Source organism: Halichoerus grypus, chromosome 3, assembly GCF_964656455.1.
Source record: "Halichoerus grypus chromosome 3, mHalGry1.hap1.1, whole genome shotgun sequence".
Taxonomy (NCBI): domain Eukaryota; kingdom Metazoa; phylum Chordata; class Mammalia; order Carnivora; family Phocidae; genus Halichoerus; species Halichoerus grypus.
In genome coordinates this window covers 77,724,617-77,741,407 of record NC_135714.1, presented here as the reverse complement: position 1 = coordinate 77,741,407, position 16,791 = coordinate 77,724,617, and the positions used below count along the sequence as shown (strand labels likewise).

The 16,791-nt window shown below is 34.3% G+C and overlaps 1 protein-coding gene across 2 annotated transcripts in view; it reads left to right on the top strand.

Moving 5' to 3' along the window:
• UNC5C (unc-5 netrin receptor C) overlaps window positions 1-16,791 on the top strand; it is a 351,172-nt gene that overhangs the window by 195,030 nt on the left and 139,351 nt on the right. For both annotated transcript variants that reach the window (XM_078068990.1, XM_078068989.1), the window contains exon 2: window positions 6,214-6,435. In XM_078068990.1, the coding sequence (XP_077925116.1) occupies window positions 6,214-6,435 (222 nt within the window). The remainder of the gene's footprint in view (window positions 1-6,213; window positions 6,436-16,791) is intronic.

Below are 16,791 nucleotides of genomic sequence, written 5' to 3'. Positions count from 1 at the left end.
TACACATACATATACACATATATATGTATACATATGTACACATATACACATGAGGTATATAAACCTCATATACATACACACACACACACATATATACATACATACATACACACACACACACCTAGAAATTCCATTATGTCTGTAAGATGTATTCCAAGAAGTGGGATAACCTATTCAGAGGTGTGCAGAGATTTAATTTTTATTTTTATTGTCAATTTTTCTCTACCGTGATGCCAATTTACACTACAGCCAGTATATGCAAAGTCACATTTCCTCAGCTCCTCATCAATCATACAATATATTTTAGCTAATCTGATGAGCAAAAATAAACTTACCCTCTTGGTTTACATTGTGTTTATTAAATTAATTGAGAAAGGGAGTAAACGTATTTTTGAAAACATTTTTCTAAGAGCACCATATAGACTACATGGCAGAGGTAAAGACTGTAGGCAGGAAAACATTTAGGAGGACTTTATATTAATAAAATTCAGAGATCATAAAGACTTAAACTGGGGCAGAAGAAGGTGCCTCTCTTTCACAAGTAAGTGCATCTCCAATAGCATGTTGATTCTGTGTCACCATTAATCATATCTAAGCATGATTTCGAAAGTATTTCTTGAAAAGAAGAAAAAAAAGTTTTTTTCTTTTGGAGTTGGAATCATGTAGTACCTCCAAATTGTGTAATACATTTAAGGCATTACATATTCAGCTACTTAAATTTAAATGATGAATCCATTAATATGTTGCTTGAAATATAGACCATAGTCTTTGTCTTCCTAAGGATATTTTAATCAAAATATTAAAAATAAGCTAGAGTCTCATTCAAATAGTTAATTTCAGCTGCCTTTTGTTGTAATATATCATGAATTATCTCTCTGATGGATGGGCAGCCAAATGCAGATAAAATTAGCTTTGCAGTCATTCATTTTAAATTGCTCTTGAATCATTTGGAAGTAAATTCCATTTCAGAAGAATACGCTTCAGGTCTCAGACAAAGAGATAATAGTCCTATATTTTATGATATAAGCAATAATAGTTTAAGTCTTATGATTCAGAAATATAGAAACTTATGTATTAAGTTGATGAAAATTAAGGCTTGATACATAGCAATAAAACCAGCAACCTAAGCTTCCTAGATTGATGTTCATAGCATAATATTTTCCTGTCAAGATTTAGGTGGAATGAAAGTCTATAAAAATAATACATGGCACAAAGCTTTCTCTTCTTGTATATAAATGAAAAAACAAAGGCTATATGAGATAACAAAAAAGAAATATTGAGATTTACCTGATATCAAGATGAAAATGGTAATACCAATATTGAATAATGGTAGAAAGTGGAAAATTAAGTCAAATGTCACAGGAGGGTAAAATGAATAATAATATTATATCTAAACTGAAAAGGCAATTATAGTTTTAAGCTAATTGTGAATTCAATGTACAGAATAAAGCCAACTTCGGAAATTTTACTTCGTTAATTTGAACAAACTACATGCAGAAAACTTGTTTAGCGATTTTATTAATCAAGTCATATGGCCCAATTAGCATAATGCCGTCCGTATCAGCATCTGGGATGTGCCTTTATACAACATATAATAATTTGGGATAACTGTGGCATGTTGGCAGAAATAAGTTCATTATCTGAAGTTGCTGTTCACAAATTGAGTTCCCATTATCTCCCTGAAGACTTCGGGACTCTTTGGATATTTATATTAAGAAATAAAATAATAATAGGATGCATTCACTGATCTCCCTGCTGAAAAAACAAATTGTTCTTTTACAGCTTCAAGTTTTGTAGCATGACCTTAATAGTATCAGAAAGCTGGTTTATTTAGATAGTAAAATGAATTGCATGCTAGCAACTGATCTCAGTAAATAGTCTACCAACTCAAGGTAGAATCTCAAACCTTGTTATCTCCATGTATTGAACTTTAAAATCTCAAACCATATTATATCCATGTATTAAAGAGTCTTCTAGTGGCCTGAAAGATTTAGCCTCAGTGTGGCAGGGATATTACTTGTTTTCAATCAGACACATGAATGGGCACTAGAATACATCCAAAGGGAAAGCCATGAACAAATAAAATTGCACACTTTCCCTTGCACACCATTGCAAACACACTTGCTTAGAGACTTATTTGGAAGCTGGGTTTCTCTCTCTGGAAAGCCATGATTCTTCTAGAAAACATCTAATCATCATAAGAAGCTGGGAAATAACAAACAAGTTCTAAAACAAAAATCCATTAATAAAGATATAATTTTAATTCTCAGATTTTTCCGTGAAGTAGATAGAATGCTCAGTTAACTGACATTTGTAGATAGGACCGACTTCATGGGTATGTGACCTGCACTATCACATAGGACTCTTGGTTTAGTGCTCATCTGTCACCATTCCCGAATTCTTCATACAACGAGGATCCCCAAATCTTCACACTGCATCAGGCCACACAAAGTTTGTAGCCAGTCCAGTTTGTAGATCTTGCTGTTGTTACAACCTCTGGTATTTGTAAATTCATTTCAGGCACTATGAACTCTAAAATACCTCGTGAACCTTTTCCAAATGATCACAGTTGCCATTTGTTGAATATTCGTGCTTTTATAAGATTTTTATTGACCTCCTATAATGTGCCTGGCACAGTGCTAGACTTAATGGAAAATAGAAATAAAAATGACAATAATACCTGCCTCCAAAAGAACTTTCATTCTAGCGTTGAGCATTCGTTATATGTTTCTGGCTTTTGAAAATTGGTAATAGTTGCATAAAACTGGTTGACAAAACTGAAAAGTAGATTGCACCATATGTGTGCAAGGCAGATGCATACATAGTGCAGAGGAGCTAAGTGTTCACGAAAAGGTATTTGTAGATGCTCATTTGCAGATGATCAGTTTTTTCCCCTTGTTAAAGACATGGTATTTGGAGTTGACCACTTTTCCCTTGTTAAATACACATGGTATTTGAAGATGGTCATTTTTTCCTTATTAAATATGCATGATATTTGGAGATGATTAATTTTTCCTTGTTAAATACACATGGTATTTGGAGATAGTCATTTTTTCCTTGTTAAATACATATAGATGTAACCATGCTAGATGTTTAAATACTAAGAAGTTTTCCTTTATAATTTTGGCTGAAGAGAATTGGCTTGCTTGTTTGATTTTCAAAATGTACTCTAGAAAAAAATTTAAGATGAAATTTCATTAAAAGACAATTTCTGAAATTAATGCTGAGACTTACCATTTCTGTCTAGAGCAAAGAAACTATTGTCTTAGCATACTTGGCCTGATGATGGGGGAGTTGTTGTCTGGCCCAGTTTACATGGGGGGGGGGGCATGGTATCCAGGCCACCTGTTGCAAATGAAGAAGGGAAGAAGTTCCCAGCAGCATGTGAGCCCAACGATAATCAGTCCATTCCTATTTTGTCAAATCTACTCCCTTATACATACTGAGTCAAGGTCTTGAAAATTATCTTTAGATGTACCATTCCCATCCCCTGAATTGAGCACTAGAAGTAATGCGCCACATTGCCTGATGTGAATTTATCTAGGCATAGATTTAAACACTGTATGTGTGTTATAAGAAATAGTAATAAACTAATATGATGTCGTTGGTTAAGGCATCTCCATAGATCCAACTGAAGAGATGGGGTTTATGCAGAAACTAAAATGATATGTAAAAGAAACATTGTATTTACCACATAATGAAAATATTTCAAGTGATGGAAATCATTCCTTAATAAGTTGCATATTAAGTGTTATTTAACGAACACCTTGAAAAATCAGCACTTGATGAAGCTTCAAAGCAAGACAGAATTATTTCTCTTTACTGGTAGTGACCCTCTTGTCTTAAAACTCAAAATTAAGGAAATACAAAATTAGTTTGTCCATACACTTTTTTAAAGACATCATTAAATCATTACTATTTTTTCCAGCACTTAACAGAGCCCCTTTTGAGTTGAAAACATATGTGTGACTTTCCCAACTTCCATTAGTCTTCCCAGTAGTTTACAATAAAATAATCAGAAGGAAGAAATACATGCTTTTGACAAGGAAGGGTAATCAATTTTTAATGCCTATCTTTCTGTAGGATATGAATACATAAGTACTTTGCTACATGATTGAATAAGGTAAGGTAGTAAAGAGTCACCTGATATTTTGCAATCATCATTCCTGCTAAAGGAACAAGTCTCACTTTCTAAAACGATGACCGAAAGGAAAGTTTTTATATTTTGGAAACCTGAATAAATACATTAAAATACATACACATTTTGGTATGTATAAATATACACCAATAGTAAAAAAAAAAAATGAATTGACACTCTGCCTTCTTGAGTAATAATAATTAAAAACAGCAGCTAACATTTTACGGAATTTCAGTTTGATATTTTGTGGCACTCTATTGATTATCAGAACTGTCTGTCATCACATATAACAATAAGTGCATGGGGGGGGCAGTGAATAAGGCCTTCAAGACCTCAGCTTTATGTTGATGGATCTGTCAATACCTCAGTTCCCCATTCCTTTGCCTTTCTGAACTATGTTTATTTAAGCAGTTTTGAGTGATCTTGCATATTGACCAAAGAAGTTGAAATTGATGGAACCAAGGTTTTTCTTTAGTTAGCTGACAGCTTGGATCCTTGATGTTCAACAATGGAAAAACCAGAAACGATGCCCTGCCAGAAGATAGCAAATTAAGGAAGTAAAGTGAGAAAGGAAGCTAGCTACAGGAAGCATCATTTACATCCCAGTGTCAGAAATTTATAATTGTGAGGAGCTTTGAAAGCTAGTTGTGTCTGTGATGCAAGTGAAGCCAATTTTTACCGCAGAACCTATTGGCAAAGATCAAACATGGTCACTGTTTAAAGCTATCCCATGAGCTAGATGGAAAAAGTGCCAGGCCAGGTTTCTTAGCGGACAAATGGCCATTTTACAAATGGCCATCTCCCCAAACGGGGCAACAACTGAATGAGGAATAAAATGAATTTTAAGGTAACATATGAGCAACCAGTCTTTACCCATACTACATCATGTATTTGCTACTGAATGTGTATACTTTTAAAGAACTTTTAAAAACTTTTAATTTGGACCTCACACCTTTAACCTTACATATTAGCCTGGGGTGCTTTATCAACTTACAGAATGAACAATAGTTTTGCTCTCCACTATCTGTCACAGGAAGAAAATTATCAGGTCTAACTTAGTTTCAGTGTATTGGAAGGACTTTTTACCTTGACTTTTGTGAAATATGATGATAGGGTTTTTAGGGCATTTTTTTTTATTATCTATTTTTATTTGGACCATACAGAACCCAAGTTATGAAAAACATACCTCCAAGTGTACAAATATCTCAAGTGGTTTTGAACGAGTTTTGTTTATTCGGTGGTGTTGAAACAGCAGGGTGGGAGCAATATATTTATATAATTTTCAGTGCTATAAGAAATGAGACTATTGACTATTGTTGTTCGTGATAATACTCAGTAATATTCTAATGAGAATAGGTTTGACTAGTCATATCATACATCTGATATTTGAGGTATAGTTTCTCTAAGACCAGACAGCATTGCTAGGCTCTAGGCTCTACTATCAATCTACTGTTGACTGACTTGATATTATTATCTGTATTTCCAGTGCTGAGAATAATCCTGAGCTCAATAAATACTTTTGGTTGAATGAATGAATAAATGAATGAATATGTCATGCAGTGGCATCTTTTGAAAATAAAGATAGGTTTGAATCTGAACTTAAAGATCATTAATTTCATGTTCCTATTGTTCCTTCTTGGCTTCTTGCAAAGACTTAAGGTTTAGCTATGAGCCTTATATTTTTCAATATGTTTTTGTAAGGAAACTGTTTTTGCTTTTGTTAGCTTTCAAGGGGAACTCTTTGTAGTGGGAGGTGTAGTACTATATTGGGAAGATCACAGTTTTTGAGTGAGATAAACCTGGATTCTGATTCCAGTTGTGCTATTTACTACATGCATGTTCAGGGCAAGATATTTACCTTCCCTGATGTTGAGTTTTGCCATGCGTAAAAATGAGAATAATCAAAATATTAATTGAGCAGCCAGTCAAGAGATGTAATATATTGCCTGGTGTATAGCAGGTGCACACATCCTTAATTAGATCATTTATGAGTCATTATTTTTAAATTAATAGCAAGTAAATGGCAAATGGCTACAATGACTTGAATGTTTTCCACTTTCTTCTTGTTTTACCAGATGACGACTTTTTTCATGAACTCCCAGAAACCTTTCCATCCGATCCACCTGAACCTCTACCACATTTTCTTATTGAGCCTGAAGAAGCTTATATTGTGAAGAATAAACCTGTGAACCTGTATTGTAAAGCCAGCCCCGCCACCCAGATCTACTTCAAGTGCAATAGTGAATGGGTTCATCAGAAGGACCACATAGTAGATGAGAGAGTAGACGAAACCTCTGGTGAGTTTTCCCTGTATTTGGACTACTGTTGAGGATTCACTAACTCACTACTTTGGCATGATGTCATACTGTTCTTTCGATTGTGCGTGATTATCCTTTGGCAAAAGTTTTGGTTCAGTTTGGGTAGAATTTATTGGTCTCAATCCATGCACTGCAAAGTAAAATGGGATGAATAAGTCTTGATTTGATTCCTGATGGACATAGTTCATGCTGAAAAAGATAAATGAGGAAAAGAATAGATGGGATGAATGGCAAGTGCCCAAGTCAAAGATGAATTTCATTTGTGTGTCAATTCTGGTGTCTGGTCTAAATATCCCGGGGTTGGGGAACATGTTCAACTAAGGATAAGTTTGTAATTTTTATTTACGACTATCAAATGTCAATTCACATGCATAATTTCCCCTTATATTTTTAAACAATTTTAAACGTTGCAGATTCAAAGTATCCTGTGTCCTTTGCTTACATTTAAAAATAAATCCTAATTATCTCTTACCTAAAGTTAAATTGAGAGTGATTGAGAGTAGTGATAGTGTGGGATCCAGGAAGAGGCGAATGGGTGAGTGTAGCCACCATCTGGGTGGGTCTTGATCAGATTATCTTTGTTCCTGGCATGGTGAAAACGCCTGACTTTATTGCTCAGTAAATATTATCTCTGACAGTAAAATACTAAAGGCAGAGAGAGGATAAAGTAGATTTTAATAACCTGTGGGATTTAGATTGGCTAAAAAGGAAACTTTCTTGATAGCATCTTTTTACTCCATGATGGGTGACTTAAGATAGTTGTGTAATCTCCTACAGTTATTATAAACTGGAAAGATGTGTATCTTTCTACAGTGGTTTAAGTGCTTTTGCTCTCTAACAGTGAGAATAACAATTGGAACTTTCAGATCCATTCCAGATCTATGATTTTATAATATTAAGACATATATCTTAAATATTAAGATTTCACTGAACAACATTTCCAAGCTAAATAGGAAACATTTAAATATCTTTATTTTCTTTCATAAATATCTCTCCCTACTAAAATAGGTACATGTTTTCAAAATCCAAATTGTAATTAATTCATCTTTGTATCCAAATGTCAGATTAACCAAGGTTGAGCAGAGAGCAGCTCTTGAGGGAGATCTATGTTCCTTATCTCTAACAATGTGAAGGGCATATTGAGGTGATGGGACATAAAGAAATGGAACAGACTGTGAGAGCAGAGAGAAAAGGCATCGTTTAGAAAAGCATGTGAAGCATATACTGATATAACACAAATGGGTCTTAGACAATCAGGTGGCAGCTCTACATAATTGTTTGTCAATTTGTGAATCAATATGCTCACTGCCTGCAATCTGATGGCTGTAGAAATAACTGGGTATCCAACTGTACGGTAGCTTTACTTCAGGGAATTGTCCCACCTCTCGTTCTAATTACTCAGAAAATAACTCCACCAGATGTGTACAAAATCTCAAGTGAATTAGTTTTATTTGTTTCAGCTCATTTACTTGTAAAGATTTCAAACACACAAGTTTTAACGGTAAGAAGCAAAAGAAAGACATCACAAAAGCTAAGATGAAAGTCACAAATATATTTAGGCTTCTCTTTACTGAGTTAATGAAAATGCCTATACAGGAATATTAGGAATAAAACCTAAACTGCTCTGATATTGGGCACCTCTGCCAGCTTCATGCTATGTTGGTAACATACACGTATACATGTGTGAACATATATATCTATTAGTAAGACATTTCTCTTCTTAAAACATTATATTTTTTATTATTTCCACATAAAATTAATTAATATTGCCTACACCAGTTATTAAGAATACCTTGCGAAGCATTTATAAATGGAACTATGTGGCATGTTTCTCTTCAACTTCAGGATGGGACAGATGAGGACTAAGGGCAGAATTGGCAGCCGCCGACACTTGCACAGTGCTCCTCAGATTCATGGGTGGAGTGGAATGCAATGTAACTTTGGGCTGTCTTTCATGTTCATCCAAAACTTTACAAGAAAGCCAGTATCCAGACAAATGTATTACCTTTCAAGTTAGAAAAAAACAAAGATGCCCTCAGATATCAATACTATCTGGAATGTTCTTATGTACTAGCCTGTGCAATTAGGCAAGACAAATAACTGAAAAATATAAAAATTGTTTTAAAAGGCAGAAAATGATCATTTTTGACAAATAGTATGATTTTGTATATCTGGAAAAAGTGCATTTTTAATTTTTTTTTTTTTTTTTTTAATTTATTTGACAGAGAGAGAATGAGAGAGAAAGCACATGAGAGGGGGGAGGGTCAGAGGGAGAAGCAGACTCCCCGCCGAGCAGGGAGCCCGATGCGGGACTCGATCCAGGGACTCCAGGATCATGACCTGAGCCGAAGGCAGTCGCTTAACCAACTGAGCCACCCAGGCGCCCTTTTTTTTTTAATTTTTTTTTTTTTTTAATTTATTTGACAGAGAGAGAATGAGAGAGAAAGCACATGAGAGGGGGGAGGGAAAAAGTGCATTTTTAAATTAAAAAAATGACAAAACATCAAGAGAATACAGAAAGGTGGCTGAAAAAAAGATTCATATAACCCATCGACTTTTCTTTTACAGATGGCCATTCAAATTATAATGGAATAAAAGATATCATTTGCAATAACTATATAAAAGAAAATATGTACATATAAAGTTAACAAGAAATTTGCAGAATTTTAGAAAGAAAAACTTTAAATGCTACTCAGAGTATGAAAAATACAATGATTTAAACAAGTGGAAAAACTTACCTTGTTCTTGGATAGAAAGACAGTATATTTATTTTTACAATCTTGCAACTTAAGAAAAGTCTCTTCTGGATGGTTTCAGAGATTGCAGTCTTTGTACAATATGAAAATGTAGAAAGACAATATTTTTAAGTGTTTGCTGTTTATAAATGAATCAATAAGTCACCAACATTTTATGAAAAGTAATTTGTGAAAATAGCTGGAAGAATTCTGACATAGTGGTATAATGAGGGAACCCCAGCTCTTTGTAAATATATTGCAAAACTAAAGAAGTGAAGAGTTTGATCTGAGCAGAGAATAAGACATACAGATTAATGGATTAAAATAGGGACCAGGAAATACTCAGTTAAGGCATTTTACAATGTGTTAAGATGGGTTTTCAGTCCACAAGATAGGCAGTTGGAAATTAAATGAATGAATAAATAAATAAATCTTGGATTTTATCTCATTTATTAGAATAAAATAAATTCTTGATGTTAGGGCTTAATGTCATCATCATCACCACCACCACCACCATCATAATCATCACTAACATCACTAGAAAATTTTGGCAATTGGTTGGTTGGTTGGTTGGCTGGTTTCAGTGGTAGGGAAAGCCTTTTTAATAAAGACAAAATTAAGAAGTCTTATAAGAAAGCATTCTTAAATTTGAATATCCAAAGCCAAAAACCCCAAAAGCCAAGGGACAAATACACACACACAGGAATATATCTGTGGACATACATTAATCCAAGGGCTAGTTTAATTAATATATTCCTAGTTTTTAAAATATATTTAAGAAAAAGATCAGCAACTCAACGGAAACTTGAGCAGAGGTTGAACATGAAGATGCAGGAAAAGAAATGCAAATTGATAAATAAGCCTTTAAGATACTGTCAGGATCCAAACAGAGTGTTGGTAAAGGAATGGGATAGGGAATATCTCATCCTTTGTTGATGAGATTGCAAACTGGTACAATCTTTTTGAAGGCCAATTTGAGAATACCTACCAATATTTATTTATTTTTTTTTTTTTCTTTAAAGATTTTATTTATTTATTTGGCAGAGAGATAGACAGAAGAGCACAAGCAGAGGGAGTGGTAGAGGGAGAGGGAGAAGCAGGCTCTGCACCGAGCAGGGAACCCGATGCGGGACTCGATCCCAGGACCCTGAGATCATGACCTGAGCCGAAGGCAGACGCCCAACCATCTGAGCCACCCAGGCGCCCAAGAATACCTACCAATATTTAAAAGTATATATCCTTTCACTCAGTAATTACAAATTTAGGATCTAAACTAAAATTCCAAATGAGCACCAAGACTGAAATGCAAGGTTGTTCCTTGCACCCTTTTTGCAGAGGTGGATTGAGTCTGTTCATCCCTGCATGGACTATTGTGATGCTTTTTAAAATAATGAGGTTTCTCTATATGTGAGGCTGTAGAAAAATCTCTCACATAAAATTTGAAGTGAAAACCAGAGTACAGATCACTGCATGTAATATGTCCTCATTATGTAAAGGATGCACATATATTTTTCTATGCATTGGGATGTTTTGGAGAAATATATAATAAGCAGTTGGCAGCTCAAATTCTGGGGTGAAAGGAGATTTCTTTTATAATTTTATTTTTTTCCCAATCCTGTGAATGTGTTATTTTCATAATAAATAATGAAACCTGAAAAAGAAGTCCAAACCATTTTATTGCATCTCTTTGCCTGTTGTCATAAATCTCCAATATGAACAAGTATTGGGGGAAAATTTGTGAGCTTATATTAGAGCTCTTTGCTTTCCCATGAGGTCAGAAGCATTTTTATAAATGGAATTGAAACTGAAATACATGGTTTTGGGGATTTTTTTTTTCCCTGAAGTTGGATTCACCTGCAAATTTGGTTCTAAACTCTTCATTTAATACAGTCTGACTATAGTCTAATTGGGGGTGTAGTGGTTCTTAACACAAAAAATGTTAGAATACATCAAGTCTTAAAGTATGTTACAAATCAGAGAAATTTCTTGGCATTTAAAAAATCAAATGGTTCTCAGATGATGCAGGAGAGAGAGAAGTCACTGCAAATGAGTTTGGTTTTATAGATAACTCTGACTTAGAATTATAATATTTGGAAGCATGTTCAGTAGCAATCAGATACATTGAAAAAATCAAATACATTCTCGAAAACCCTCACCAAAGATAACTTCACACTGAAAAACTGCAAAACAATAAAACCGGAAAAAAAATTTCTCCTCCAACTCACAAAATTCTTCCTTTTAAATTATGAAGGTGTTAAATAGACTCTCCAGTTCTGAAATATGAAGTAAACAATGATTTGTACTCCCTGAGCAAAGCTATACCATTGATGATAAAATGTACTGATTAAAGATCATTTATTACTGTTAATGTTTGCCTTCCATCATTTAAACCACATTTGCATTTCTTGCAAATATGTAATATAAGAAACAAAAAAGTGGAAAGTAGTATATATTAGATGGTTTTGAAAATTTCAATAGTCAGAAGCTCTTGATTTGGTAATATAGTAATAAGTATCAATGTTCTTTCAGAATTCCATAGAAATCTTGATCTGCTCAAAATTGTATGGTTACATTTTTAAAAAAACTCAGGCTTGGCTGCTTGCTTTCTATTTACTTGAAGTCTTTTCAACCCTTGTTTCCATGGTACCTAAGATTTACCATCGAAAAGCAAATATTTCTCTTCTACAAAAAAGCAGGGAGGTTAGAAAACCTCAGTTGGTTTGAAATTTTAATAATCCCCGAGATTTTCCCTTCTCCTTTTTAATTATTTTCACATTAGCAAAATATTATCTGTTTTGCCAACTCAACAACAATAAAAAGTTCCAAGCTTTATATCAAACACCTTACGTGTATTATGTCATTTAGTTACCATGACAATCTTAGGAGATAATTTCTGGGATTCTCCTTTTGTAAATCAGAGTACTGAGGCTCAGCAAGGTAAAGAAACTAACGTGCCCCAAATCACATAGCTAGGAGGTGGCAGAGCAAGGGTATGAACCCGGGGCTCTTTGATTCCTTTGCCCTTGACCCTGCACCCAGTAGTGTCTCCCTAAATTCTGCCTAACTACTGAACACATAACAGTTTGTCTAAAAAAAGATCTATGAATACATTTTCCCCTTTTCTCGAGAAAAGAAAATCTGGTTCAGAATGTCAGCTAAATATTTATCTTTCACGTTTTCGCCTGCCTTTCTGTGTCAGATTTTCTTTTTTTTTTTTTAAGATTTTATTTATAAATTTGAGAGAGACAGAGAGCACAAGCAGGGGCGAAGCAGAGGGAGAGGGAGAAGCAGACTCCCCGCTGAGCTGGTAGGCCAACATGGAGCTCAGTCCCAGGACCTGGAGATCAGGACCTGGGCCGAAGGCAGACGCTTAACCATCTGAGCCACTCAGGCGCCCGTGTGTCAGATTTTCTATATCTGAGCCCTTTCTCATTCTGGAATAGCTTGAACTAGTACTTAGGATATGATTCTTTCTATTCTTAAAGGTCTTTAATATTTTGCCAACTAGCAAAAGGGTGAGCCTTAACAGAAAAAAAAAAAAAAAGAAAGAAAAAAAAGAAAAAAAACTGATTAAGAGAAGCTAGAACAGGGCACAAGTTTAAGTGAATTTGCCTTTACTCCAAAAGGAGCTTTTGCAAATATGCTGTGCTCATTCAGGTTTCTGTTTGGTGCAAGAGTAGCACGAGTGAATTTTTCTTTTCTCCTTTTCTATTCTTTTCAGATACCTCTTCTCTCCATCCTGTCACCAAAAACAGAAATGTCAGCTTCATCCCTTACTCCAACAGTCAAAGTGATTATCAGCTACTGCCAGTTCTTCTCAGAATTATCCTGCAAACATCCTTCTGTCCTTAATTCTTGTTATAACCCTCCTAGTGTATATAGACCTTTATCATATGCCTTTTAGATGATTTAGGTAGCCTCCAACACCTTCTTGGTTTCAGCCTTTTTCCACAGCAAACCATTCTCCAGGTAGTTACTAGCCTTCTTCTCGTAGTTTCTCTTCCACCACATGTCCCAGACACTGGGCAAATTTGGTTTTTCCTCTTAAACTATGTTCAGTGAACCACCAGTGTCTTGTAAGTGCTATTTGGGAAAACAAAACAAAAAAAGAAGCAAAAGCTTTGTGGTCAGATACTTTAGGAAACACTGTAATAATTATATTCCCCTTTTGGAGAAAAGTATAAAATATATTTTCCTGCAAAAGTCCCAGGAAAGCTCTGCATTGGAAAACTTTTTTTTTAACCTCATCATATTTGGCAACTGAACTCCTTTTCATAGAACCTCTATTAAAATATCATGAGACATTAATGTCATTACCAAGACATGATTTAGGAGATGCTGCTCATACATTTTCAAAGGGAAACTAGATGGGATTTGTTTAAGTTGTATTAAATGAATGTGAACACTCTTTTCTTCACATTTTGGTGTCTTGGAATCATAGAAACTTTTAAGTTGTGAGACTGTGGCAGGCATTTAAACTCAATACATTACTGGCATGTCTCCATTAAATCGAGTATAATCAACTTTCTGTTATTTGGACTTACTGGTCCTACTTAGGTCATATGGAACTTTAGAAAACAAGTCTGCTTACTTCCTGGCTTTACTAATATTAGATCCTTGAGAAGGGACAGTTATGTTTCCTTTCTCAGATTACCTCTCCTCTTCCTTCTAAACATTATAAGCTCAAGAGTAAGCTCCATGAAATCAAGGATTATGTCTGTCTTTTTCACTATTCTAGTTCCATCCTTGACTTGGTGTTTGTTCTTAGCAGGTGCTCAGTAAGTATGTGTGTATGAATTGATGATCCTTTACCCCATACTTTGTTTATCCTACTTCTGTCAAAATCCTACTCATGCTTAAAGAAGTATCTCAAATGCAATACTGGGGATGAATCCTTCTATAAAACTCAAGTGATATGTAACATGTCTACATTTCCCTTATTTGTACTTCCATTTTTATTATATTCGTAAGTGTGAATTGTGTATGTGTGGTAAGTTAAACCATTAGAGAGTATCAATATTTGACCATTTTCGAGGTAAAAAAATGGCAATTTCTTATAATGTCATGTTATTTATGGAGTTATATTCATATATATAAGATATACAATATATAAATATATATTTGATATACACATATAAGTAATATATGTATATAAATACATATGTACATAATATACATATGTAACTATGTATGTGTGTGTATGTATATTTATATTTGTCTCTTCAACTAGATTGGAATGGTATTGTATGGCCTCTGTTTTGTAAAGTTCTGTCTGTTATGAATTTTACAACACAAGGCTCTAAGCACAGGAGATAATAAAAGTTTGTTTTGTGGGGTTATAGCTACTCATCCTACTAAATTTGAGTAACTGAAATTTAGTGAAACATGATGACGATGTTTTTATTTGAGATAGTTCATGAATAGGTGATCTGAGGAATAGATAACAATCTTCCATAAGAAGAGCTATTTTACATATTATACACACACATACCAATCATTCTTCTCTATGTAAAATAATTACTTTAAACTCTGTTCTTATTAACAGAGTGAACGTTTTCAAAAGGAATTATATAAATTCCATGGCCTTTGTTTAAATTTTAGGAAATGATGCATAAAATTTGGAAGCTCTATTTGAACTTCATTCCATAATTTTTTTTTATTAAGTCAGTGGGAGTACTGCCTCTGTAAGAATAGAGCCTTATATCTGTAATATATTTGCCTGCCAATGAAGATAAGTGATTCCGGGATATAAACCAATTATTTATTTGATTTCCTTCCCAGAGGTACTTATTTCAATACCAGAAACTAACAACTTTTGTTTTTCAGTATAAGGCTGGCCCCAAAATAAAAATAGAAAATTGGTAAGGATCCATGTAGGATATGAAGGTTTTTCCACTAAGTCAGTCTGATACCTTGGCGAGAGATAACAGGATATCAATCATCCTGAAATACTTTTTCTTATTCTTTATTTGTTAGTGCTCACAATTGATTCATCCTTATTTCATATTGACTTTAAGTCTTTAAACACCTGAGTTAACATGGCCAACATAATCTCAGCTGCAATGACAAATACATGCTTGGGTCAGAGTTCCAGAATGTAGATTTTAGTTGTTGCTTTCACTCCATTCTAGCATGAAGATGAGTCTCGGCTGGCTGAGTGGTTTGGGCCCTCTCACTGTGTAGAAACCTGGTTTTTGTTTCCATTCTTTCCCTAACTTACAAACAGAAGTGAGTACTGGAAAATTTTTAGGCTACCCATTTGGGTTCCTTTTGTTTCTAATCTATTGTTTTTGTGAAGTTTTTAATGTTGTTGTTTGTTCATTTTTGGCAATCCCAATATTTGCATATATCAATATTATAGACCTGGCACATACTTCACAGACCCTGGCTGTGCCATATTTGTGGAACCATGTAATTTTAATTTAATTCTGCTCCATGGGGAACATTTGTCCTGTTTGAATTATATACTGTATAGAAAATTTTAATAGCATGTGTTTGTTGAACAGATATGGCCCAGAACATGATTGCAAAGTAGAGGCAAGAAAACATTACACCTTTCAGTACAGTTTTAGTGAGCTGTCATTTCATTAGAGGAAAACAGAAATTTTCTAAAATTACATACAGCAAGAGTTTTTACTGTAATGAACACAAAGGAATTCTTTTCCGTCAATTAACACTTAGGGCAAGGTTACTTGTAATGCATTACTCCTTTGTCTTTCCACAACTAAGATGAAAGCATTGATTAATACAATTTAATCAAGAATATCTATTTGTGCATATATATATGTATATACAAATAGATACACAAGTATATACATATATATGTAGATACACAAGTATATACATATGCACATGTGTGTGAGTGTGTTTGTGTATTTTCCCCAATTTAGAAAGAGCTAAATCAAATGCTACCCATCTCGAAGCCCACAGAGAGGCTACGATAAGAAGCAAGTCCAAGGACCATTCTTCATCTCAATGACTTGCTACCCAAACAGGGCATTTCAGGAATGAAACCAGTGATGGTGTTGCTATAGCAATCTTGCCATGTGCCCAGCAACCATGCATATGCTGTGGCCTAGAGTTTTAATATGCCCACTTCAAAGTGAGAATAGCACAAGTGTTAAAAGCTGAAGTGTATTTTTAATCTAACCTTTGGCTATAATATGTGAGGGGTTTAAGGAGAGTCTCTTATTTCTTATCTTTATAGGAAGGAACATACTTAACAGAGTTCTGGATTGTTGCATGAAACGAATTAAGCAACCTGTTTGAGGAAGTTTAAGAAACAATTTCAGCTTAAAAGAGAAGGTTAGCTTACAAAAAGCATGGCTTTCTCTCAAAATTAAAATACACTTTTTTGGTGTTGGTACCTATTGTGCTAATATAAGTAAACCTGGTTGATAATTATGAGATAATGACCCGGGGTGTTGCCCTTTTTATTCTGGGATGTCACACATTGTAATCTGTTCTAGTCGAGTCTCTGTATCACTAAATCTCACTATCCAATACTCTCACAATAATTGGCTCAAAATTTTGATACTGTTTTTTTCTCTCCTCACCCTAGCAATTTTTTTTTTACATCTTCAAAGACACAGCAAAATTT